The sequence below is a fragment of the Clarias gariepinus genome, chromosome 9, assembly GCF_024256425.1.
Source record: "Clarias gariepinus isolate MV-2021 ecotype Netherlands chromosome 9, CGAR_prim_01v2, whole genome shotgun sequence".
Classification (NCBI taxonomy): domain Eukaryota; kingdom Metazoa; phylum Chordata; class Actinopteri; order Siluriformes; family Clariidae; genus Clarias; species Clarias gariepinus.
Window position 1 is genome coordinate 1,937,501 of NC_071108.1, and position 27,500 is coordinate 1,965,000.

The 27,500-nt window shown below is 41.6% G+C and overlaps 1 protein-coding gene across 2 annotated transcripts in view; it reads left to right on the forward strand.

Annotated features, from left to right (window-relative positions):
• LOC128530724 (zinc finger protein GLIS1) overlaps nt 1-27,500 on the forward strand; it is a 111,508-nt gene that overhangs the window by 42,630 nt on the left and 41,378 nt on the right. For both annotated transcript variants that reach the window (XM_053504799.1, XM_053504798.1), the window contains exons 3-4: nt 4,681-4,831; nt 6,729-7,632. In XM_053504799.1, coding sequence (XP_053360774.1) covers nt 4,681-4,831; nt 6,729-7,632 — 1,055 coding nt within the window. The remainder of the gene's footprint in view (nt 1-4,680; nt 4,832-6,728; nt 7,633-27,500) is intronic.

The window sequence follows — 27,500 nt, forward strand, 5'->3', positions numbered from 1 at the left end:
TGTTTTCCAGTAAGGGTGTGTAAACTTTCGCACTAGAGCGGAGCTTGTTATTTTGGCGAGCGCGATCGTTGAGAGCTCTGGAGAACGTGACCTTTGACAGCGAGTGGTTCTGTCAATCTCCGTGAGAAATGAGGCGAGGAACCAGGGTTCCCTCTAGGTGCTCGGTCGTCCTGACGCTGCTGTGGAACGGTGTGGAGGTGTTTGATTTACACTGTGATGAAGGAGCGCCTTCACCTCTCTCACTGATGGATCTGCACTTGTGTGGAAGTGTGCGCTACGGTTTATACTGCGGAGTTTATAAGGTCGGCTTTTTCCGCTAACAGAGGTTCTTTATAGTCTCCAGTCATGAGTAAGAAGCCTTCATTTTCTTCTCCATAGAAGTACATTTGGGTGAGGTTTCTTTCTCCGCATGTCTCAAGGTCAGCTATAATTCTGGATCCTGGAGTATTTGTAAGCATAGATAGCTTAAGCTCTGGTATACACAGCACTGTCTAAGGGTAGTCCCCGACTTACGAACAAGTTCCGTTCTGGGAGCATGTTCATAAGTCTGATTTGTTCTTAAGTCAGAAAAAGTGAGTCTTATATGCCTTTGACACGAATATACTGTACAATGTAAAGTACACTACTGTTCAAAAGTTTTAGAACACTTGCAAATTTCTTTGTTTTTGTTTAGTGATTTATTTTCTACATTCTACAACAATACTGGGGATTTCAAAACTATAAAATAACACATATGGAATTAGGTAATTACATAACAACAAAAAAAACCAACAGTTAGTTGTTATTTTAAGACACAGAGGTCAGTCTTTCTGTAATAGTTCTTGCAAGAACAGTATTGTCAAGTGCATTTGCAAAATCCGTCAAGCACCATAATGAAACTGGCTCTCATGAAGGTCGTCCCAGGAGGGCGAGACCAAAACCTACCTCTGCCACTGACGAGAAGTTCATTTAGAGTTATTAGCCTGAAAAATGACCAATTAACAGCACCTCAGATTAGAGGCGTTATGAAGTCTTTACAGAGCAGAAGTAGCAGAAACATCTCACCATTAACTGTTCAAAGGAGATTAATGCATTTTTTGGACGCCTTCAGCATTCCTTTACAATGTAGAAAGAAATAAAAATCAGGAACCATCATGGAGTTAGAAAGTCACCCCAAACTTTTGAACGGTAGTGTATACCAATCCACTTGACGAAATCGCTTGCATGTCGGTGACGTCCTGTGTGACAGCAAGAAGCCCAAAAGGTAAACATAATGAGGTTCAACAGCTAGGCGTTTTAAGACAGAATATGTTTTCAGGCGGCACAGTGGTGACGTGTTTAGCACTGTTGCTCCGCACCTCATAGCCATGGGTTCGATTCCCGCATAGGGGTCTGTGTGTAAAGAGTTTGCATGTTCTTCCCATGGTTGGTGGTGCCCCATCCTGGGTGTACCCCGAGTCCCCTGGGATAGGCTACTGGCCCCCCTGTGACTCTGTACACAGGATAAAGCCGTATAGACTATAAGTGAATTAATGAATGAAAACGTTTTCCACAACAACAAAGAAATCCTTAATGCTTTGAATAAAACACAAATCGTAATAATATTTGTCCTTTCCGGTACATCTGGATAAATTAGAAAAAAAAGCACATTGAAAAAAAAAACCCAGGGTGTTTTAGAGTTTTCTTGCTCTCTGCTGCGTCCGCTCGTATTATCGCTCTGATTTACGTCGCTGTTTGATTTCATTGTTCCACCGATCCAGAAATGTGTTCTAACTTTACAGTGTTTTACAATCTGATTTATTTTTATGGGCCGATCTAAACGAGCCTGCTCTCAAGCGAGTGAGTGTGTGTGTGTGTGTGTGTGTGTGTGTACAGTTTTATGGAAAAGTTTATGCACAACCTCAACAGCAAACTATTTAAAAAAACAAACATTTCTTCTTGTAAATGTTAAAGCTCTGTCACTTTATATTTGATGAATTGACCTAAAATGAAAAATAGCGATGTGTGCTAAAGTTTAGACACCCTGCCGCTCAGTAACATTCCGGGACGTACAGTATCACAGCGTGCGGAGGCTTTCTGCAGCCAGTGACGAGTCTTTCTTGTCTTTCTTGTGTCTTTCTAATGGATTTTTCTTTGCAGAACGTTTAGATTAGTAATGGCACGGTTGGGATTTAGTGTGATGTTAAAGTCAGGGGACGGTGAGGACTTGTTCACACACTGCAGCATGACTTTCCTAAAGTAGCTCCTGGTGGACGTTAAGATGTTTTGGATCTCTGTGCTGGTGTGGAGGTCAGTCTTTCTCACCTCTACTCTTTCCCATTTCATGTACCTGAGCACTTATTTTCCAGAATGCCTCTGGCTTATCTCGGTATTGTTTTAATGCTGATTTCTTTTCTAATAAAGGTAGTGCAGGTTGTGTTTGTATCTGATGACTCTCCCATGCTGACCTCGTTCGTGCCCCATCACTCCTGCGCCAGATAAACCGTCCTCTCGTCTTCGCTCTGCCTCTCCAGATCTTGAGTGCTCTTCATATAGCCACTCTCTGCCTTTTAGACATCAGTTTTATTTTATTTTCAGATCTTCATTCAGCTGCACGGAGAAGCTCAAGCTTATTGAGTGATAGCACGAGGATTTAAAGATTAAAGAGTGTTTTGTTTTCTGTCTCTAATCATCGTGATTCTTGAATGAGTTAATTAAGTGGGAAGGCTTTACAATTGGATGGTGTTCAAACTTGCACATAACAAGCAATATGATACGTTATCAGGTGTGTGTTCTTACTGAAAGTGCTTCTGTGACTGGGTGTGAATGTGGGTTTAGTCAGACAGCTGCTCTCTCCTCAGTACTGCGGACCGTACAGACCTACTCTCACCCACGCTGAGACACACAGTTAGTGTCATTAACCACTGGACAACACCTGGGACACGCCCACTCATACACAGAGTTACACCTCACAGTGCTGTTAGGCTTCAGTATCAGCACTCGTGGAATAACGCCTCTCGTCCAATCAAATCGCTCGGTTAGAACTAACTGTTGTATAATAATATTTAAGCTATGAATAATTTTTTCCAGTTTATGGTTACTTTTGCATAAAGTATGTGTATAAGCTTGTGTGTGTGTGTGTGTGTGTGTGTGCATGTTTGTGTTTGTGATTGTGTGTTTAGTCAATAAATGTTGGCATCTTTCATAAGATAGTCATAATGCTAATTATAAAATAAACATGTATCAGCGCAGATTTTGCAAACAACAGGAAAAAAAAACTTTTTTTCCAAAAACAAATCATTCTCATTAAAACTTTTTAAACAACAGCATATTTGCCAAAATTACTGACACCCCTGAGGAATATTTTAAATAGAGTCAATAAAACTGTATTTCCTGGAAAACTATGTTTCATAATTTGTGTGTGTGTGTAAGAGAGAGAGAGAGAGAGAGAGAGTGTGTGTGTGTGTGTGTGTGTGTGTGTGTTGGAAGGCTTTTTGGCATCTTTCTGCTCTCACTTCATTTCCTGACTCAGCACTTACACACCACATTTGTCTTTGGATTTTTTGAGTTACTCAACAACGAAATTTTTCTCTCTATGCAGTTAAGAAGTCTGCTAAGTTATCAATCAACAAACCAATCGACCAACCAACCAATAAATCAATCAGTCAGCCAGTTAACCAACGAACCAACTAAACAATAAACCAACGAACCAACAAAGCAATCAATCAATCAATCAATCAATCAATCAATCAATCAATCAGTCAATCAATCAGACAACTGACCACTCTATCAACCAATCAAATTTATCAATCAACCAATCAATTAACCATAATTAATAATTAATTACGCATAATTAATTAAATAATTGAAGAATTACCCACGCAGTCGACCAAACAATCAGTTTGACAATGAATCATACAACCAGTCAAGAATCAAATTAATAAATCAACCAGTCACTTAATCAACCAATAACCAACCAAACCATTATAACAGTCATGAAAATCCCACCACCTAATTAGTCAACTAAAAACCAACAATGGACCCATCAACCATCCAATCAATCAACCAACCAATCATTTAATCAAACCAAGTGATCAAATAAGCAACCTACAAATCATTCAATAAATAAATCAAAAAGTAAACCAACAATGGACCAATCGACTGTCCAATCAGTTAACATTTACGTAATCAATTAATCTATCAAGCAGTTCATTAACTTATTAAATAATTGAGAACCCTACCTACCACTTAACTAGTTTACTCACCAATTACCCCGAATACACAAACAATTAATCCATCAAGCAGGTGTTCAATTGACTAAAAAATCAATCAGTCAACCAACCAGACAAACTGTCAGTCAAACTGTCAATAAGTGAATCACAGTTAATCAACCGATCAATTAATCAATCAGTCATCCATTAACCATCCAGCCATCCAGTCACTTTCTCAACCACTTAATTGTTTAATCAAGATATCAATAAATAAATCAACCAGCACACCAACTAATCAATTAAGCAATACATACATTCATTAATTGTTCGATGGTTTAATTGGTTTTAATTGGTTTGAATTAATCAAGCACACCATGAATCAGTTCACTAAGCAGTTATTCCACTGAACAGCTAGGCGTGTAATTAATTCATCCCTCAATTAATTTGACTTGAAATGTATAGAAGAATCCAAAAGCCAGGCTGAATAATTTGTAACTCTAATGTGTTGCAGCAAACGTGGGTCGTGTCTCATTCTGCTCGGAGAAGGACGGAGGGAGCGAGCTATCGGCCGAGGAGTGCGCGTTACTGCGCTGTGGACTGAACCTTCCGGCTCTTTCCGGGTCTCAGTACACCCAGAGATCGCAGTGTGAAGCGGACTCCAGGTAAGATCACCTTCACCTCATCTTCAACTCAAACCCCTCAAACTGCAGCAACTCCGTCTCTTCCCTTCAGTAGAACGGTGAGGGTTCCGCTGGTTCCTTAACCTTCACGCGGCCATCTGTTAGCTGGGCATCTGTTAGCCTGCTGGCATTTATGAATCGGGATAAGTTTTTGGTAAAACATGAATACTGTTTTTGTTTCTTCTCTGTGCCATGTTAATGTGATGATGTCGTCCCCTTGGCTCTCGGCTTACTGAGTCACTTCACTGAGTTCATTGCACTTTTCCATGAAGATGGATTATCTGGGTTTTTTATAGAAATAAAACGCAGAATAACATCATAACACATTCTGACAAATACATTAATAACTATAAAGATAGATAGATAGATTATTGAATAAATAATGCTATATAAATAACATTATGGAAAGTAGAAGTTTTATTTTAATAATTTTTTCAAAACAATATTATATAAACTTTTAGAGACATAAAAAATTCACTTTAGCTTCAGTTTTAACTATTTTATAAACATAGTTACCCTAAAAAAAAGGAAAAGTATAAATATTTAAATTTTTATTAACATTTATTACTAGATGTTATATATTGATATATATATATGATAATAATATGAGAATATTATTAATGTTATATTAATATAATATACATCATACTATTTTCCATTTCCTGAAGTGTGTATACAGTTTTTGTGCCTGACCTTGTATCTATAAATAAATAATGTTTTTAAGTGCATGTAAAAATGAATGTACAATGTTTTACGCAATATTAAGTTAAATAGTTAGATGAATCGAATGAATCAGTAGACACTAATATTAGTAAGAATGTGAATCAGAGGAATCAATTTGTGCTGATTTTACTGAGAATGATGAACAGTCAGTGTGTAACGACTTTAGCGGAATGATGACGAATCAGACGAATCGGTTGCATTAATTTGTGCTGACTCGTGGAATGGCGATGAATTAAATGAGTCATTTGAATAAATTTCTGATTAGTTGAAAGGAAAATGAATCATAAGAATCAGTTTAGAAATATGAGGAATCAGTGGAAACAGTTCATCGAAATCATGAACTGTAGAACGACGATGAATTAAATGAGTCGGTTGAATCAGTTTGTAGAATAAAGAATCAGACGAATCAGTTCATACAGACTTTAATTAAACTGATCAGGAATCAGAAGAATTAAATACATTCTCCAGACAGTAGATGGTCGTTATTAGCTGTGTGACAATAACGTATATTTCATGTGAGAGTTCATGTAGAAGGAGACAAGTGAGAGAATGAGAGAGAGAGAGAGAGAGCTTCTCACGTCAGTCAGGAGCTTTGCACAAAATCCATAATGAGCCAAATGACAGGACTGATTATGTGGAAGATCAGAGCGACGCACCAGGAAACATGAGCTCGCTCCATTCAGCTGGCCAGAGATTCCCGCTAGAATGGCTGCCATTGTCACCATTTATCCTCTGACTCCTCTCTGACCAACATGAACCATCATCAAAAGCATGTCACACACACACACACACACACAGTCTTAGTCTTAAATACCCTTTCATAACCCTGACAAGGGCCGAGTTTCCCGTATTATTTATTCATGAAGAGCCTCAGACTCACTGCGCAGACCCACAATTATGAATTCCCTCCAATTCCTGAGAGAAATCTGCCCTCAGAAGTGCCGCGAATCAGAAAGTCCACAAAAAACACGCGCGATCGAATGTTTGAGCTGCTAGCATGGAGCGCTCGGACGGAGGATGAACAGAAGAGCTTTGAGTGTTTTTTTTTTTTTTTTTATCCGTCAACATTGAGGGCCTCGGCTCGATTGTCCTGTCAGCTCTCGCTGCTCATATTCCTATAAGTGTGTGTGTGTGTGTGTGTGTGTGTGTGTTGCAGGTCTTCATCCTTTCAGCAAGATCTAGGCTACGTTGTCAAGCAGGAGGAATCGCTTGCGTTCAAGCCGTCATCGGATTCGTCCGAGTTCTCGCCGGAGGCGGACGCCGTGGTGTCCTCGGGCCTATCGGCGGCGTCCGCGCCGTACGCCTTTAATAATGAACACGGCTCCTCCCCTTCACCTGGCGTGTCTCGTCACTCGGCGCTGTCGCTGAACTCCGGCACTTTGAAGCGACACTGCCTGTCCGGCAGGATCAACGCCGCCGCCCGGATGTCATTGTGCGCCAACGGCGTTGTCGAGCGCCTGAACCCGTCTCCTCCCGCCTGCCTCCTGTCTTCGTCTTCGTCCTCCTCCACGTCATCCATGTCGTCGTCGCTTTGCGAGGATCCCGCGTCCATGCACGCAACAGCGCCCGAAAACATGAACCTGCTCCTGCAGCCGCAGAGGACGTTTCTGAAACAGGAGCCTCTGGATGACTTTTCTCACTCCGAGGACGACCTGTTTCAGCACCAGTACCACCAGCAGCAGCAGCAGCAGCTCTCCTGCCCGCCTCGGACCCCCATGCCCCCTCCGTACCCCCTGCACCAGTACGGCTCCGGGAACGGAGCCCAGCTCCACCTTCAGAACCAGCAGGAGCCGTTGGGGGCGGCGCGAGGTCGAGGGGAAGACGCCGGCATCGTTTATGTGGACAAGCAGACGTGCCGCTGGATCGACTGCAGCGCGGCGTACGAGCAGCAGGAGGAGCTGGTGAGGCACATCGAGAAGGTGCACATCGACCAGAGGAAGGGCGAGGACTTCACCTGCTTCTGGGCCGGATGCATCCGCCGCTACAAACCCTTCAACGCCCGCTACAAACTGCTCATCCACATGAGGGTGCACTCCGGGGAGAAACCCAACAAGTGCATGGTGAGTGGAGTACAACACACACACACACACACATCAAACACACACACACACACACACACATCAAACACACACACACACATACACACATCAAACACACACACACACACACACACACACACACACACATCAAACACACACACACACATCAAACACACACACACACACACACACATCAAACACACACACACACACACACACACACACACACACACACACACACACATCAAACACACACACACACACACACACACACACACACACACACACATCAAACACACACACACACACACACACACACACACACACATCAAACACACACACACACACACACACATCAAACACACACACACACACACACACACACACACAACAAACACACACACACACACACACAAACACACACACACACACACATCAAACACACACACACACACACACACACATCAACACACACACACACACACACACACACACACATCAAACACACACACACACACACATACACACACACATCAAACACACACCAAACAAACATACCAAACACAAACACAACAAACACACACTCAAACACACACAACAAAAAACGCGCACACACACACACACACACACACACCAAACACAGACATATACACACAAAACATACACACACCAAACACACACACACACACACAAACATTAAACACAAACATCAGACACACAAAAACAAAAAATAAACACATGCCAAACACACACACACACACACACACACACACACACACACAAACATCAAACACAAACACACACACCAAAACATACACAACAAACACCAAACACACACATACACACACACACACCAAACACACATTAAACACACACATACAAACATCAAACACACACACCAAACAAAAAACACACCCACACACACATACAAACACACACAAGCAGACACACACAAACACACTTACACACCAAATACACACACATACCAAACAAGCACACACACACACACACACTGAAAACAGACACAAACACACCACACTCACTTATCTAATACTTAATGAAGAAGCACACAGCAATCTCATGCTAAACACACACACACACACATACACACACCATATACCTAGTCACACAAACAGACTACAATGATATAATTCTTCTGTAGAGAATAAAACACTCTGTTGCTGTGATGTGTGTGTGTGTGTGGTGTGTGTGTGTTGAGTTGATTAGTTTCCAGCCTCGGCCCGACCCTCAGCGTTGTACTCCTCTTACACCACAGGGAGGCGCTGAGGAGTTCACTTACAGAACCATTATAGCATTGTACAGTTATAGCTACATTTAATGTTTATCGGGTCGTTTTTTTTCCCGTTTGTGAGAAACTGAAAGTTACAGCTTTAAGATTTTACCTCGCGTATTATCTCACCGCGAGGTCAAGCGATGTAGCGCCGCCATGTCTGAGCGGGTTTGCTTCCCGTTTATGAAAATACACAATCGTCAGCGCGTGATTGAGTATGAAGGCAGCTAACGAGCTGTGTCGCAGAAACCCGGTCGAAAGTCGTCCAGGTGAAACTCTCACCTTTCACGAGTCAGCGGCGTTAATCAGCGTCAAACTGTCCTCCCTCCGTGTGACGTAGCGGATAATCCAAACACACAATTAGCGCACATTCCGCGTAGCCCTAACACATGTTTATTTTCCCAGTCTCTCTCGTTTTTTTTGTGTGTGCTTTTTTTTTGTGATCGCGGGAGTGATGGAGATCTGGAAACAGCACATCTGTTTAACATAACCAAACAATGCTCGCGCTCGGCCGTATTTAAACAAGCGTTTTAAACGTCCCACACGTATCGAGCGCACCGTCCTCGCGTCCAAAGCAAACACTCTGGGAATGCTGCAGTAGTCTGTCGGAGCGGCCCGGACCCGCGGAGACGTTTCCTCCTCTTGCTCAACATCTCAGAATGTTTGATTTCCTGTCAGATACCTTCTGCTTAATATGAGCCGCGTCGTCCAGCACGCCTCTCGGTCTTCCTCGCGGCTTGTTCTGAAGTCAGACACAAAAAAAAAAAGCTTAGTCCACCTTTTCCCGTTTCTGCGTAATTGGTTCCAGACGTGAGGCGTGAACACGTGGATCGTCAGGTTTTGGTGTCCCGTAACTAAACATGTGGGTGTGATGCTAGCTGATGATTTAGCATTAGCAAGCCTGATTTTCTGATTGGTCAGACGGTCATGATTGGAATTAGCTGATGGTTTTAATAAGTTATTGTTTCCATAGTGACGGATCGTTCATAGGAAATGTTCAACTAAACTTGACCTTGAACTCGGAGAGATTTTAGATTTTTGTTGAACAGTTTTTGACTGAGATAATTTTTACCCATAATGTTTCAGTAGAGACGATCGAACCCTTTGCCTTACAGTTAAGGTGGGACTCGGGGGAACAAAGTGCTTCGGCGCGGTGACCTTGAAAACTCGCGTTTTTTTGCAACTGAACGTTTTGATATAAGTTTGGTTCAGGAGAGAGAGGGACGCGTAGCCCCAAATCAGAAACTGGAATTTCAGGAAAACTGTTGGATGGATCCATTATAAAAGTAATGGCACACGGGTGACGGGGGAGGACAGATCGCGCTGTTTAGAGTTTTAGCCCCATCGCTCCACCTGTGAGATCCACATGTTTCACCCGTTTTTGTGAAGAGCTGGAAATGCTTTCCTCTCTCTCCCTCCCTCCCTCCCTCCCTCCCTCTTCCCCTCTCTCTCTCTCTCTCTCTGCTCCGCGCTGACTGACAGGACTGACGCATCCAGAGTTTTACACGACAAGATGCTAAACAGACGCTGAACAAGCAAATGTATTGTAGCGAACATGACTTGAACCTCACACACACACACACACACACACACATCATGTGGGAACTGGAGGGTTGAAAGGTGTGTGTGTGTGTGGGGGGGGGGGGTATGGGGGGAGTTTCTATTCGTCCAAAAGGGAATCAGAAGGCGTGACTGACCTTGTTTGTTTATCTTTCATAACAACAACATCATATTAAAGTCACGCCCACTAGCCTCTCTTTATTTTTTACATATCTCTCCCTCTCTCTCTCTCTCTCTCTCTCTCTCTCTCTCTCATCTGGTCATCTGTCTGTCCGTCTGTCTGTCTGTCTGTCTGTCTGTTTGTCCGTCTGTCTGTCTGTCTGTCTGTCTGTCTGTTTGTCTGTCCGTCTGTCTGTCCGTCTGTCTGTCTGTCTGTCTGTCTGTCTGTCTTTCTGTCTCCCTCTCGGCCTATTTTTCATCACTTTCTCTCTTGCTGGAGACGCTGGGCAGGAAAGCCTCATTACCCTGTACATGGGACGACCTTTGACCCCGGCTGCTGCGTCATTGGCCATACCTGTCTGCACTCTGTATCAGTGTGTGTGTGTGTGTGTGTGTGTGTGTGTGTGTGAGGTTGTAATTAGTGCTGTCTGTGTGTTGTTCGGTGAAGAGGAAGCCGGTAATCTCTCAGTAATATCCTGTTGTGTTTCAGGCTTCGTCGCCGTGTTGTTTTAGTTTATTGTGTTTTTTTTCCGTCTGCATTAATATTAAAAATATATCCCGCTCGTCTCCCCCGCGGCGCCGCGGCCCTTCTGACCGGCCCGGATCCTCCGTCTCGGATCGGCTCTGAGATTTGTGTAAATATTTGCCGAACGGCTCGGGACGGTCTGAGTGCTCGGGTTTGATGAGCAGTTAATAAACGTCTCCGTGCTCGACTTCCTCTCCGCTTTATTGCTTTAATTCCCTAAAATAAATTCACAGACGGGTCAAACCCCGACCTCGCCTCGACCCGGCTCCTCTCCGTGAGCTACTACACAAACATGCGCTCGAGGTCGACAACTCGTGGGACTTTTACATCCTCAGACATTTTTCCCAAAACAGAAAGAATTGTAATTTGTTACTCGTTACCAACATTTAAAAATTTACACACCGCACAATCTACAGTACCCAATGTCTGTTAAAGTTTAATAGCATTTAGTTAAGTTGTAAAATTGTTTTCTGTGAAATCTTTACTCTATAGGGGATTTTATTTATACATTTTAGTTTTTAAAGCTGAATTTTTATTATTTTTAAAAAGAATGCTCTATAATGTCAAATTAATCTTATTTATATTACATAATTAACCAGCAAAGTTTAAATTTAATAATGTTAAAAATGTCAAAGTAAAAAAATGTCAGAAATTTCGAAGAAATTTTTTTTTTAATAAAAGAATATTCAGGTTTTTTTCAGGTTTATGTTAAAAATATCTTGAAAATATTTTAAATATATAAAAAATGTCAAAATGAAAAATTTTTAATTATTATATTCTCATGTGCAGTTTAAAAAATATATTTTTTAAGTATTGAAACTGTTAAAAATATGAACAATGTTCAAGTGAAGAATGTTAAATTATTACATTTACAAAAAAATTAAATGTTCATGAAGAAGCTTCAGGCTTTTCTGTTTTTTTTTCTTCTTTTTATTATTTTTTCAAATTTAAGTTTGCAAAATTCAGATTAATTGATTAGCCCTTCATTTCAAATAAGGTTAATTAAATTCAGATTTTATTTAGTTTTATTTAAATTCGAATGCAGGTAAAAGTTTGTGTTTGACTGTAAAAAGTACGCTCATATATTTATAATCATCTAAAAGGAGGGGATTTTAGCATAATTTTAAAATGAAACATTTAAGTTTAAATTTTGCACAATATATTTTTCAAAAGTTTTTTCATGTTAAACCTAATATACTCTTACACAAGATGAAATAGATGTAACAGATGCAAGTAGCTTTAAGTGTTTGGTTTAGATTTTTCCGACCTATAAATTTTCTCTCCTCTTTTCTAACAGAGCATGTTTATTTAAAAAGCTAGTAATGACAATGGCAGGGGTAGCTTGTTGGTTAAGAGCTGGACTAGTGATCGGAAGGTCTCAGGTTCAAACCCCACCACCACTGAGTTGCCACTGTTGGGCTCTTGAGCGAGACCCGTAATCCTCAACTGCTCAGATATATAAACTGATAAAGACGTAAGTCGCGTCTGCCGAAGGCTGTAATGTAAATGTATCGCTGCATGTTCTGTTTAACAGACAGGGTGTCAGGAGTGTGAGGTAATTCCAGGTGTAGGCAGCAGAGGGCGTAAAAATGACAAACGGCTCCTTTAAAGATTTACATCTGCTTTCAGTGGTTTTATATCGTTGGGACAAACTGTGTATCAAGGAAATGTGGAATTCAAGATGATTCTGTTTTATATTCCTTTATTTATTATGAATAATAATAATTAATTAATTATCATGACAGTAATTTATAAATGAAAGCTGTGGGATTTTCATGCAATGAAGCCGGTCCGACAGTGAAAGTCCTCCGAAGGACTGCGTCTGGTCCTGCAGGACGCTCAGTAAAACTTTGTGTTTAATTTCTTTATAAAATTGCACAATTTATACATGAGACTAATTTTTTAAGCAAAGCATCGTCAAATCAGTTATTGACTTTGTTTCAGTAATTACTCTTTACCCCTCTTTATAGTGTTTTTTTTTTCAAAGTACAGTGAATACGAATCAAATCACCAGAGGCGAGTTCTTAAGGAGAATTCCGTATTGTGAAACGCATTGTCCCATAGGAAATAATGTAAATGCAGATAATCCGTTCCAGCCACCCAAAAATATTACCAATATTACCAATTATATTATAAACACTATAATAATATAATTTAGAAAAGACACGTAAATGAAATAGAATATAAAATAAATAGACATTAATAAACCTCACTTAACCTTAATTTATGATTCCTCTTGGCACCGGCTGCTTTAAAAATCAAACCGAAAGCGGCTCCCTTTTCTTCTTGCTAACATTCTTGTGACCCGCGGTGCTACAGTATGTCTTCACTAAATCTTACACAAAATGCAACAACAACAACAAAAAAAAACCCGCGTGAGACTTTTACGCAGTACCGCAGCCACTGTGTCCACTGAGCGTCCCGCTGAACGAGCCACGGTTCTTCTGAGGACTCCAACTGTTGGACCTGCTTCTTCTTTTTTTGCATAAAAAGCCCCAGGAGCTTTCGTTATATTTTTCGTGTGTACACTGCTCTCTTACGTAATATGCTGCTCTCTTTTCTGGCATATAAATAATCTTCTGTAACAGTTACTTTTGTCCTGGAACACTAATGTTTGGAAACCAGAAAGTTTTTTTTTTGTTTTTTTGTTTTTTACTGACTCAATTCAATTCCATTCAATTTTATTTGTATAGCGCTTTTAACATTTATGTAAATAAATGAGAAAAATGTAAGGAAATAGTTTGCATAATTTTTATAAATTATAATGATCAGATTGTTCCTTTTGAGCGCCTCATTTCAAATGTAATTTATTTATTTCAGATTTCATTTTGTTTTAATTTAATTCAGATGCACATAAATGTTTGTTTAAATCGATGCAAAGTAAAAATTATCTAAAAAGTTTTCAAGTTTCAGGTTTTATTGTCATGTGGAACGTTACATGTTTAATGTCCCCCTGTAAAGTGAGATTCTTTCTTTCTTTGCTGTTCCTGAATGGATGGCACGAAAAAAATCAACATAAACATAAAATAGAATAAGATGAAATAAATATAGTTATAAAAAGAGTAGGTATTATATCAAACATAGAATTTAAAGCAGAATACGAAAATCAGAAAATGTAAAAAAACAGATATATGAGAATATATAAATACTAAATATCAAATTAAAATTTTGTCACATACACAGTCACACACAGGACGATATGCAGTGAAATGCTTACACGACCGGCAGTGACCTTAAAAAGAGAATTAAAACTTATAATAAGAAATAAATATGAATAAAAGAAATAAAAGAAATACGATAGAAAATTAAATTTAACTAGAACAAAAATAGAGATTAAAATAGAAATATACTGTACATGAACATTTTTTAAAAATAGAAATTTGGCGAAGAAAGATGGTGTGCAAATGTGCAAATAAAGTGACTTATGAAGGTGCCTTATTAAAGTGTCTTTGTGCAATGGTCCAGAATGTAAACATAAACATGTGAGTGTAGATGTGAGTGTAGATGTGAGTGTAGATGTGAGTGTAGATGTGTGTGAATGTGTCCATAGTGTCCATGGATGATAAAAGATTGTACTAGATCTGCATGGTGATGTGATTGAGAGACCGTATCGCCTGCGGGAAGAAGCTCCTCCTCAGTCTCTCTGTGTTGGCCTTCAGGGAGCGGAATCGCTTTCCTGACCTCACCAGAGAGTTCAGTCCATTGTTGGGGTGGCTGAGGTCCTTCACCATCTTCCTGGCCTTGGTCCAGCACCGCCTGCTGTAGATCGAGTGCAGGTCAGGGAGCTCGGTGCGGATGATGCGCTCAGCTGATCTCACCACGTCCTCCGTGATGTGAACACTGTAAAATCTGCAAGTGTATAAAAAAGCCTGCAATATGTTTGAGGAGAAAAAAAGGCTGCAGCATGTGTGCAAAGCTTCAATGATTTGTGCAAATGATTGTTTGTGATTGTTATTGTGCAGATGATTGTGCAAAGTCCGCAATAAATGTCCTAAGATCTGTGTCAACAGTCAGATACAGTACAAAACAAAGTTCTAGAACAAAGTTTATAGCAGAAACACGGCGATGGGAATCAGGAGGGTCCTGCTGATACGACGTCATCACGAGACCTGTGTGTGGATGCCATTTGGATTCTATAACTATCAGGATTAAATGAATATCCCGATTCAATATTAATTCGTTTTCAGATTCGAACTCGGGTCACTCCGAGGAACACGGAGTGGGGGAATAGTGTAGAGTTCAGGATTACAGAGGAGCTGCGACATACAACCACCTCGAATACGAGTTTATAATGAAGGTAAACGTTATGGGAGTCAATGTGGTGATTCATGAACTGCCACACAAATTAACCTCGAACATTAAAAATTAGAAGATATATATTTATACACATATGCACAAATTGGTTTATTCGATTCCTAGCAATTAATGACTTACTGATAACAGCAGCGGTACCGGCCACTAGGGGTACCGGCCACCTCAGTTTCACGCAGGACGCCTCTGTTTGGACAATCTGAACTCAGAGACGCTGTAATGTTGGACAGTTCTGAGATCAGTTTTAGTCTGAGTCACAGAACTGATCCAATCTAGGAGGATCCTCGTTCTGTTCTCAGATCTGTCCTCATCTGCGCGTCTACAAGTTCCAGGTGTAAAATGTCTCCAGTGAGACGGCCCGGGTCACATTCAGCATGACGTTTCAGGTGTAACAAAGATAATTAGAATGTATTTATCTTATAGTTTCCTACCTGTCAGGTGCAGGTTTGTTGTTATTATTATTAGAAGATTTTTATGTTGTTGTGTTCAAACTGATACATCAAATTTCTTTTACTAGATTTCTTATAAAAGGTATAAAACCTGAGATGTGTGAGAAGGGAATAAAAACAGGTCAGAACGTCTGCGTGTGGAGGAGAGAGACGCTTAATTATGAACCCAAAACTTAATAAAATAAATCTCACGTGTGTTACGAGGTTGTGATTTTCCCGTAAGCTGGAACATAAAAAAGAAGGTGAGCGGTTTTTTTTTTTTAGTCGTCTGTAAAACAGTGTGTGAGTTTTTTCCCTTTGGAGGTTTTTTTTCTGTGGAGTTTGTGGCTTTCGGGGAAATCGAGTTCCCTGTTTTGTTTTTTGTTTTTTTTGGTTATTTTTCGAGTGTCCATTTGAGCCACCTGGTCATGACATCATTAACGAGTTGGCGTCATGTGACACTGGCTAACGAGCGGACGTTTTTATGGGAAAGAAATCCCATCTGTTTTAAGGAAACAGTCACTCAGCCAACCGCTAATGATGACGACTTTATTAAAGAGAAAAAAACCAAGGACTTGAAGTGAAGCAAAAAAAAAAAAAAGAATATAAAAAAGTTATAAAGTTGTGTAAACATCCACGAGGCCGCGCAGCGACGCCTGGGAGTAACGCAATATGGCGGCTTTATTAAATTAGCCCGAGGTGTCGTAATCTCTGGACGTGTTAGCAGCGCGTTAGTAATTCTTTATAAATCTGTTTTATGTCATTTGCTCTTCCTGCCCCATCACGGTTCCTGTTGTTCCCATGAGAGAAAGCCGCCTCGTAATCCCGAGTCAGAGCGCTTCCAGAAGGCCGAGGCAGCGTGACTCAGCGTGACGACGCCATAAACCCAGCGCTCTGGCACGCAGACGGAAAAACTAATGGCTCCTGGGTAAAAGACGAGGCCGCTCCGGGTCGTGTCACTCGTCAGCCCGAGTTCAGCGGGATCGCTCGCGCCGCGGCGTTAAACACTCGCTCTGAGTCCACTGATGTGGGTTTAAAGATCCGTCGGTTATCTGCTCCATCACACTTTCACTTTATCAACGCCTCACTCCTTCATTATTTCACTCTTTTAGTTTCACTCGTTTGTTGTTGTTACATCTTTTACTTTAATTCTTTAATCACTTTTTCCCCTTTAACTTCTTTACACATTTTCACTCTCTTACCGTTTTAGTCTCACATTATTGAACTTTTTCATTTTCTTTCACTCCTTCACTCCTTCACACACTCGGCCGTTGAGCTCGAAGGAAACTTGGCGGAGGGAAGCTGCTGCAATCGCGCGTACATCATGGAATTTCCTCTTTTCTTTTTTCCTTTTTAGTGTGAAAGATTTATTAGAGTGAGTTTTGGCGTGTGAGGCGGCCCGAGCCTCTCACACGCTGCCAGCGCTCTCGCTTTCAGAGCTGCAGAGAGGCTTTTCTGTGAGCACTCAACACAGCTAGCGCAAGATGAAACGCCGAGCGCCATTAGCTAATTAAACAAGCGGACTGCGCATGAGGCGACTTTTACCCCGCGAGCGCCGGCGGAAAGCCGATCCGTCTGAGCCGCGCCGTCACGTTGATGTTAATGAGTTCTTACCAGAACGGGACGCTGACATCCCCGGGCTGTCCGCTCCGCTTAGCGACGGCCGTGTTTCAGTTAGCGCTGGCTACCTGTTGGTCACGACGTGGTTACACACTCCTGTAGACGGTGTTTGTTCTGGCCGCACAGCAGCAGGAAATAAAACACTCAGTGTGAGGAAGGCGAGTTGCGGCCGATCGTCCTGCAGCAGCGCTAAGAGCAGTTTTTATTAATAAAAGCGCGATATGCTGAACGTTTTATCACATGTTACGTTGTTCCACTGCAGTACACGTCCCTGGAATGAGCCGTTACTATGGAAACGGTGACAGCAGGAACATTTTTAGGTAATAACAGCAATAGTTAGCAAGCTAATTACTATTAGTGCCTTGTATTTCCCCGCTCTCATGACCCTTTAGCATAATATTGTGTGCGCGTTGCTATTACTGCTAATTATTCACTAATATTTACTCGAGCACGTGTTCTCTATTTCATATTCCTGCTGATTACTTCCTGTTTCCTCCGCTAATAAGAGCTAGCATGTGTGTGTTGTGTGTTGATTATTTTAAATTTCTCTCTTCATGTCTGGGACCCATTAAATTGTCTCTTCCTGTTTTTTTTTTTTTTTTTTTTAATTAATAATTGATTTTATTAAAATTCTTACAAACGAAAAGTTTTTTTTTTATCTTACTTCTGGTTTCTCCGGCGTCCGGGCCGTTCCCACGTGTGACCTGACGCGCCGTTCGTTATAAAAATGCGTAACGCAGTCCACATGTGAAGGGCTGAGGGGCGTGTCCGTGTGTGTGTTAGCGCACTTCATCAGGAGACTGACGTCTTGGCTCGGTGTCCCAGGTCTCGCGGATGCCTCGTGCTTGTTTTTCCTGGTCGGAAGACGCCGGGCCAAGATTCTGTCGCGTCGTAAAACCTTTCCAGTCAATCAGGACGCTAATGTAATCCAGTCTCTCTTTTCCCCTTATCCTCTCCGCTTTTTCTCGCTATCGCATATTTTTTTTTTCAGTCTTAATATCTCCCTGATCACCGTAAGAATCTCTGCTCTTAGCGTAGCGTTATCATTATCATTGTTATTATTATTATTTAATTCATTAATAAATAATTAACTTTAGCACAAAACATATTTTTGCTCTTACGCTAATCAGATTTGACCGCGCCGCTAGTACCACTAATTTCCCCAGCGCTTACAACCGACCCGCGAATGTCGTCACGGAGACCGTTAGTCTACGATGCTCGCGCATTGTGTCAGAACTGGACCCGAATCCAAGCTTTAATCGGTTTAACCTCGACAACATCGAGCCTTATCGTGTTACCCGCTCCGCACCGGGCCTCACCGTTTCAAAAGGTTTTAAATCCAGATTCCCAGCAGACGCCCGAGAGCTGCATGTGCTGAGAGCGTTCCCCTCTCGCTAATGACCCTCATTCAGCCCCGTCTTACACCACAGGGACGAACGGATACGTCTCGACCGGCTGAGCCGATAATGGACTTTAATAGAGCGACGTCAAGGCTCGCCATGTCAATATTTACACTGCTAATAACAGCTAGCATGTGTGTTAGCGTCACTTTTTTGACACGTGCAGTTAGAAATGTGTCTTAGAACGTGTAATTTTACAGCTTGCTGCTACCGAGCCCATGACGCACGCCGTGTATAATAAGATACCGTAGCGTGATGTTGATGAGTTCGGCAGCTCTGACAGGAGTGCAGGTTTATATCAGTGCGCGCGCTCTGGTATGTTTACGTGTGACAGTCACCAAGCCGAGAACTTCGGAGGATCCGCATCATTAAATAGATAAAAACTCAGACAAACCGCTGTGGCGCGAGGGGAGTTAAACACTATGGGGCGTGCAGAAACAGGAAAATAATCAACATGGTCAGTATGTGGTGGCAGTAACGCTGTAACCGGCGTGGATTATTTTCCCGTAACGACACAACACGCAGGTTTCGTTCTTTACAGAAAAACATTACAGAGGACACGGTGTAGATGTGTAGAGTTTTGTAAGGAATAGAGGCAAGACAGCCGTGTCTGTGTGTGTGTGTGTGTGTGTGTGTGTGTTTGAAATTTGCAGCTTCCAATCCACTTGCTTCTTTCCAGACACGCCTCACGTGTATACCCCCAACCCTCTCCCTCTTACTTTCTCGTTCTACATCTTCTCTTTGCTCTATTTCCATCTTTTTCTCTCTCCCTCTCTCTCTCTCCCTCTCTCCCTCTCTCTCTTATCTCACTCTCTCCTTCTCTCACTCTCTCTCCTCTCTCTCTCCTTCTCTCTCCCTCTTTCTCTCTCTCCCTCTCTTCCCTCTCTCTCTCCCTCCTTCATTCTCTCACTCTCTCCTTTTCTCCATCTCTCTCTCCTTCTCTCTCTTTCTCCTTCTCTCACTCTCTATCTTCATCTCTTTCTATCCTTCTCTCTCTCCTCTCTCTCTCTCTCTCTCCCTTCTCTCTCCCTCCATCTCGTCCCTCTCTCTCTCTTATCTCACTCTCTCCTTCTCTCACTCTCTCTCACTCTCTCTCTCCTCTCTCTCTCCTCTCTCTCTCCTTCTCTCTCCCTCTTTCTCTCTCTCCCTCTCTTCCCTCTCTCCCCCTCCCTCATTCTCTCACTTTCTCCTTCTCTCCATCTCTCTCTGCTTCTCTCACTCTCTATCTTCATCTCTTTCTATCCTTCTCTCTCTCACTCTCTCTCTCTCTTTCTCTCTCTCTCTTTAGTTCTGTGGTTTTGGATTCATCTCACTCCAGGATGCAGAATTCCCAGCATTGTTACACACACACACACACACACACACACACACACACACACACACACACTCTCTTTTCCTCTCATTTTTCTCTTTTGGTTTTTGCTCACCCAGTCCGAACCCAAACACCGGCTGCAGTATTGAGAGCACACACCAGCTGTGTTGCGGATTTGTGAAGGTGTTTATGAAACGTGTAAAACACGACAGGATGGTTTTCGTCAGATCGCTGATTAAATAATAAACTTATTGCTTTATAATAACAAAAGCGATTAAAGGTGCAGTCTGTTGTACTTGTAGAGCCCTCTGCTGGCCATGACGAGCACTGATAGTAATAATATTGTAATAATGTATGAAAAAAGAGGCGGGGCTAAGCAGATTCCTGTCCTAATAGGGCCGGAGCCTGTTAGGGGTTACAGACCAAGAGTCCATCTGAATCGTGTCTTTAGTAAATGGCACCTTCTGTATCACATCCAGCTTTTCCACAAACACTCAGCATATACACACACACACACACACACACACCATAATGAGCAAACACACTGTCCAGATTAATTTACTCTGTCACCCGCTAATAAACAAACACAACAAAGACCTACGTTATGTTCTGAATTTGGTAGCTTGGAATGTGTGTGACTCTGTGTGTGTGTGTGTGTGTGTGTATGTGTGTGTTGCAGAAAGACCATGTCTGTATGTCTAAGTGTAAGTAATTCATTGACTATGTGTATGTTTACAGTTTGTAGGCAAAATGTCCATATAAGAGCAACATCATATTAATCATAATTACTATCATATTAATTGTCATCATCGTCATGTTAGTCGTCATCAGCATGATGCTAGTCGTTAGCGCCATTGTGTAAGTCCTCATTAAAGTCATGTCAGTCATCATCCCCATGATGTTAGCCGTCATCGCCGTCATGTTAGCCGTCATCGCCGTCATGTTAGCCGCCATCGCCGTCATGTTAGCTGTCATCGCCGTCATGTTAGCCGTCATCGCCGTCATGTTAGCCGTCATCGCCGTCATGTTAGCCGTCATCGCCGTCATGTTAGCCGTCATCGCAGTCATGTTAGCCGTCATCGCCGTCATGTTAGCCGTCATCGCCGTCATGTTAGCCGTCATCGCCGTCATGTTAGCTGTCATCGCCGTCATGTAAGGTGTCATCTTCATCATATTGGTCGCCATCACCTTCATGTTAGTCATCATCAAAATTACCATCATGTTAATCGTCATTCCTGTCATGTTAGTCGTCATCTTCGTCATGTTAATCCTCATTAAAATCATGTTAGCCGTCATTGCCATTACGTTAGCCATAATCGTCGTCATGTTAGGTGTCACCTTCATCATGTTAGTCCTCATTAAAGTCATTTTAGTCATCATCACCATCACGTTGGTCATAATCACCATTGCCGTGATATTAACATCATCACTGTTGTGGCTGACAACAGTCTTTGACATCATGTCCATATCATGGTCCCGGTTTATTATCTTGGTCACACTGTCCATCTCTGCTGCTGTGATGTTTATCAGAGCCGCTGTAAGAGCCGGTCCACACGGCATGTCACACTTTTCTGCTGTTGTTCTGTTGTTCTGTTCTGTTGTTCACTGATGCACTCGAGGTTATCAGAGGTTCTGATGCATCACTGGAGGCATGATGTCATGGATCACATGATGTCAGCTTTGATGTTTGTTCTGTTCTCTACATTTATGTGAAGCGGAGTCAGAGATGATGAGTCAGGCTGGTGTTGAGTCATTTCGAGTCGTGTGTGTGATGATATTTAGTTGCAGATGCAGGGGTGGGACGCGGTCACGCTGTGTTTAACACGCAGATGGAAAAGTCAATTTAGGATTGTTGAGAAAGCGTTTCAGTGATGCGTGGGCGATCTGCGCTATCGCACTCATGTTACCGCTAAAGCAAACAAGTGCGCAGTGAGAGACTCCAGCTCAGATCCTTCATGAATATGAGACACAGCAGGGCATGCTTATCCGTTTCAGTCCCCCCCCCTACATCCCCCCCCCACCCCACACCGCCTGGACCAGCGGCGTCATTCCTCAAGCCGGTTCTGTTTTAGTGCTGTGGAGATATCTGAGTCAACGGTTACGCTTCTGTGATCAGAAGGATGTGGGATCGAGTCCCAGTACAGTTACAGCACCACTCTTTCATGTTTTGGACTAAATGTTTGGCAAAATTATATTAGGTAATATGAAATTTTACCTTTAATGACCAGAGATAGAAAAGACCGGATGATACGAAGCCCAAAAAAAAAAGACTGAAGCAGGATTTGTGCATTAGCAAGGCATCACCTGTCCCGCCCTCAGCTCGTCCCCCTGAGTCTGGGGCAGTGGGATTGTTGCCTCAGTGGGCCTGTGTTTAATAAGTGCTTGTTGCAGTTCCTGACTTTGAAATAAATATGAAATTAAATGTAGAAAGGAGAGAAATCAACAGAGCGTCTTTCTGTCTCTCTTCTTGTCCCTTTTGTCTCTATGTTTTGTCTCTATTTTTGTCTGTTTCCATATTCCTTCTCCTTCTCTCTTTTACTATTTTTTCATTATCACTCCTCCTTGTATCTCTATTTCTCATTAATGATCTTTTCTCTTTTTTATCAGTGATTGGTTTAGACTCTTTCTCTTTTTTCATGTCTTATTTCTCTCCCTCATCAGTCAACTCTTCTGTCTATCTTGACTTCTTTCTCTCTTTATGTCCCTTTCTTTGATTTGTCTCTTTTTATTTCACTTTCTCTTTTTGTTTCTGTCTGTTTTTCTATCCGTTGTCAGTCTATCTCTCTTCCTCATTCTTTCCTGTTTCTCCATATTCCCCCATCCCTCTCTCATTGTGTCTCTCTCTTTATCTTGCTCAGTCCCTCTTCGTTTCACCCCCATCAATGATCCTTTCTGTCTCGATTTCTCTCTTATGTGTGATCTTTTCTCTTCTGCTCGCTGCTGTCCCTTTATTATCAGTGATCGTTTTCTCTCTTTGGATTTATTTTGCTTTTGTTTCCAGGTTTCTCTCTCTCTCTATTTCTCTTTTTCTCTTTTGCTTTCTTTCTCATCCCTTCTGTCTCTTCTGCTTACATTGTATCTCTCTCTCTCTGTCTCTCTCTCTCTCCTCATGTTCCCCAAGTGAGTAGATAATTCATGCTGTGTCCACGCCTTCTCTCTTTCCCTCTCTCCTCCTCTATAATTAGCCGTTAGAAATGTTCAGATGAGACGATGCAGTGATGGACTTTACGTTCCGTCTGTCATCGGCGTCAGAACTCGGGCAGTAAACAGATCCGGTGACGCCGGCGCTCGTCCTCGCAGTGTCCTACAAAAAGCGTAGCTATAGGTGTGTAAGGATCATGTGATGACTTCTGAACCCCAGGTAGTGGAGCAGAGAGGAGCGGGAGAGGTTTAGGTGTTGGTGCTCGCTCGCTACCTCATCGGGTTGCTCTGGGGAAATTAAATGCACCATAAAGTGAATGCGTTCTTTATATTTGTCGGATCATTGTACATTGTTAATGTTTTTGATTCTCCGTTCAGGGAACAAGTTCATCAATTCCTACCACAAACTGTATAAAAAGAACTGGACAAACCCTCAGTGATGTCACAGGACAGGCGTCATGAATAGGAAATGTAGTGATGGAGACCGAAACGGTTTTTATATCAGGAGGTAAAATGTCATAACTGTGGTAAAGTCGGGCATTTCGACATCAGGCGTCATGGCCTTCATGTTGCTCCTTATTTAAGTCATGTTAGTCGTCATCGACGTCAACACCTCCGACATCTCGTTATCATGGTCACATTCATTACTGGTTATAGTCATGTTATTATTGTTTGCAATAATAATTATTGGTTGTCTCTGTCACTGTGATGTTTCTCCATGGCTTTTCTATTGTTGTCCTTTTTTTTTTAAAGAACATTAGGGATTGCACCTTTCGGTTCCTCCGCGTTAGACTCGCTCTTCAGAATTGGAGGTCAACCCCTGGATTCTGATGCTAGCGTTAGTAAGAAGGTAAGAGTTAGCGACCAGGTGATGAGTGCACAAGATCCTTGAGGAAATCTTCACAGTTTACTTCCTGTTGTGGTTCTCTTCAGATCCAACGTCTCGAAAACAAACAACTCCGAAAAATTTTCGCTTTGTTCCTGAAGGTGTTCGCTCGCATCTGGACGACAGGTTTGTTCACATCGCAGCATGTGTTAATTGGGGATCGATCTCACATCTTGAAAAAAGCAGAGAAGAAAAAAAACTGAAATATGAGGAAACAAAAAACAAATTCCTTAAAAAAAAAAAAAAAAAGAAAGAACGCAGGAATTTCTTGGCTTGTCTCCAAACGAGAGATAAACGAGACCCCGATTTCGTGACTTTAATTGAAATTAGGTTTGCGATTTGCAGCAGATGAAGCTGGCTGTTAAAAGTGCGGACATTGTGGATGTGGAAACGATATGTGTAAACTATGTAATGGGAATGTTTCAGGGCTAAGCTGGCTTCAATTTAGCGCCCTGACGAAGCGCGCGAGGAAACCTGTCTCCCCTTAGCTGTCTCACTGATTCATATGGATATAATTTCATCCATTTGCACCGCTCTGCTCTGCCCTTCGCTCCAGGGCATTTGGAACACGCCCAATTAAAGTCACATGTTTCTCCCAGGTCTGGTCTTCCCTGGAAAATCCTCAGTCTTGTCATTCATCGGCAGGAACCCTGAGTTCATATTAATAAGCGTTTATACGCCGCTCTGCTCAGCGAGACAACGAACAACACGAACCGTGTCGGAGAAAACATCCAATTTCAGTGTGACAGGAACTCGTGAGGAACTCGTTAGAAGTCTGTTCGCACTTCAGCTTTAAATAATTACACCTAATAACAGATTTAATGCTCCTGACAGCCTGAGGGTTTCAGCAGTGTTCACATAAACCTGGGTTCTCAGGGTAATGGGAACTGTGTGGGAACCGTCCAAAATCACCACGTACTGTAGGAAGGAAGGAAGTACCGATCTCTCCAACGCACTCTGCTGGGTTTAACTGGGCCAGGATTTACAGGCTTAACACCGTGATAAAAAGGCTTATGATGGGTTCTTATGGTTCACACCACTAGAGGAACCCATAAATGTTCTAAACCTTTAGAGACTTTCAGTGTCTTTGTGTAACTTTAAAGGGGTTCTCTAGAGTTGTGAACCAAAGAACACTTTTACACAAAGAGCACAGAGAGTATGATGGATTGCTTTAACAGCATTATTCGTCAAAAATCTTGATCCCTTGAGGTATGGAAAGAGCTTTTTTCTAAGCTTAGAACAATTAGAGCCTTTAAGGAACCATTCCTTGAACCATTCCTTCCTTCTTAGGTTTTATCTTTTTATAGGAACCCTTAACTATTCCACAAAGACCCTGAAGGTCTCAAAAGCTTTAGAAGATTAAAAATTACTCATCAATTAAATATTAATAAACCTTATTTGTCTGTCTGGGGGACATTCAAAGGTTCTATGTCAAGTGTTAACCTTCAGAAAGGTTTCCATGTAGAACCAGTTTGTCTTGGCAATCTTTATATATATATATAGTTTGTCTTGGAATCTTCACAGGAGGCTGAGAACCCTTTATTGGTCAGTCCATCACTTCAAGAAAACTATTTCTAACTGAGATCCAAAAAGCTCAATATTAAACTCTGCTGGAGGTTCTAGTACTAAGGAGTCACAGCGGTTCTTGGCTTATAGAAAATGGTTCTAGTTAGACTAGAATATAAAATGTAAAAATATTATAAATATTACTAATTCCCAACACTATTATCATATTTATGCGTATAAAATTAACTGCCTCACAATTAACTCACATTTCGAGTTTATAAGCCATGATGTCCTGCCCTGCCCTGTCTTTTGCACACTATGTAGTGCACCCTTCGCTCCTCCCCTCGACAGTGTGTTCCAGACACCATGTTATTCTTCCACTCGGTGTCCACACTGAGCCCATCAGGACATCTCCGAATCGGTCGTGTCTCATTTCCGCGGTTTGACTCGGTGCCTGTGCAGCCGTTAATCTGCTTGGACCCGAATGTCACTCGAAATGTTTATTGAAGGCCGCGAGGGCTGACCGTGGAGGGAACGCCGCCAAATACGCTCCGCTGTCGTCCACTCGGAGAGGTCATCCCCGCCTTCTTGGGCTTCCAGAGACAGAAGATAAACACGGCGAGGGATTTTATTGCGATTAACGCTTACTAAATGTTTTTCATAACCCTGTGAAGTCTCAGTCAGCTCCCTACTGGACATCAAGGGCACTATGTAGGGAGGAGAAGACTATCATTTATATATTTTATACTGTGGACGTTAGTCTGAGACAGTATTTGGTGCTCTATCATGTAACACTAAATTCCAAATGGACAGCTACGTGTGGTCCTCTATATACTGTAGGTACACTACATACTGTACTGTAGGGTACCTAAGACTCCTATATAGTGCACTTAGGGTCATAGTGTGTTTCATAAAATTAAATATACATACATATACATAAAATACGTAGTGCACTTTACAGACTAAAATACTTTTTTTCTTACTCTATTTAGTGCATTTATAGAGGGGTTAACAAGGTTGAATATTAATCTTAGTGCACTCTCTGTAGTGTCCTACACCCCTGCACTAGATGTCCAAAATCCGTTTGCACTTAAAGTCTGTCCACCATATGTACACTATATTGGTTCCTATAAGCTATTTAGTGCATACGATGTTTAACTAGGAGCCATGATGTGGGTTTAGTAGATTGTATACAGGTTAAATCATTGTTTCAGTCCCTCTGTAGTGCACTTATATACGGACAGGGAGGAAGGGAGGATCACAATTATCTAGTGCACTTTATACGGCAAGGATCTTTGAGATTCATCACTTATAATGTATATGCTTATAGTTGAAGGTTATTAATTTACCCAGTGATGCTACATGAGGTAAAGGTGCAGTATCCATGGAAACAAAGGACATCAAAGACGTCTGAAACTTTTTTTATCTTAAGAATTTAAATTTTGTCATATTATTTACAATACATAAACTTGCCTCCAGAACAAGTTATATCTGTATGCTGAGGCTCTGCTGTACATGTGTATAGATCTATGACTTAAATTACATAACCATAAACACGCTAAGCAAGAAACAGATTTTTTTTCCACCTTATTAACGAAAAAAATGTTAGCATTGTGTCTGAAATTTACTCATGAATCAAATATTGGTAAAAAAAAACTTTTTTATAAACGTTATTAATATAATAATTATTACATTTATAACACACCGCTTATTAAATGTAGCATGAAAAATATTTAGATCAGAAGGAAA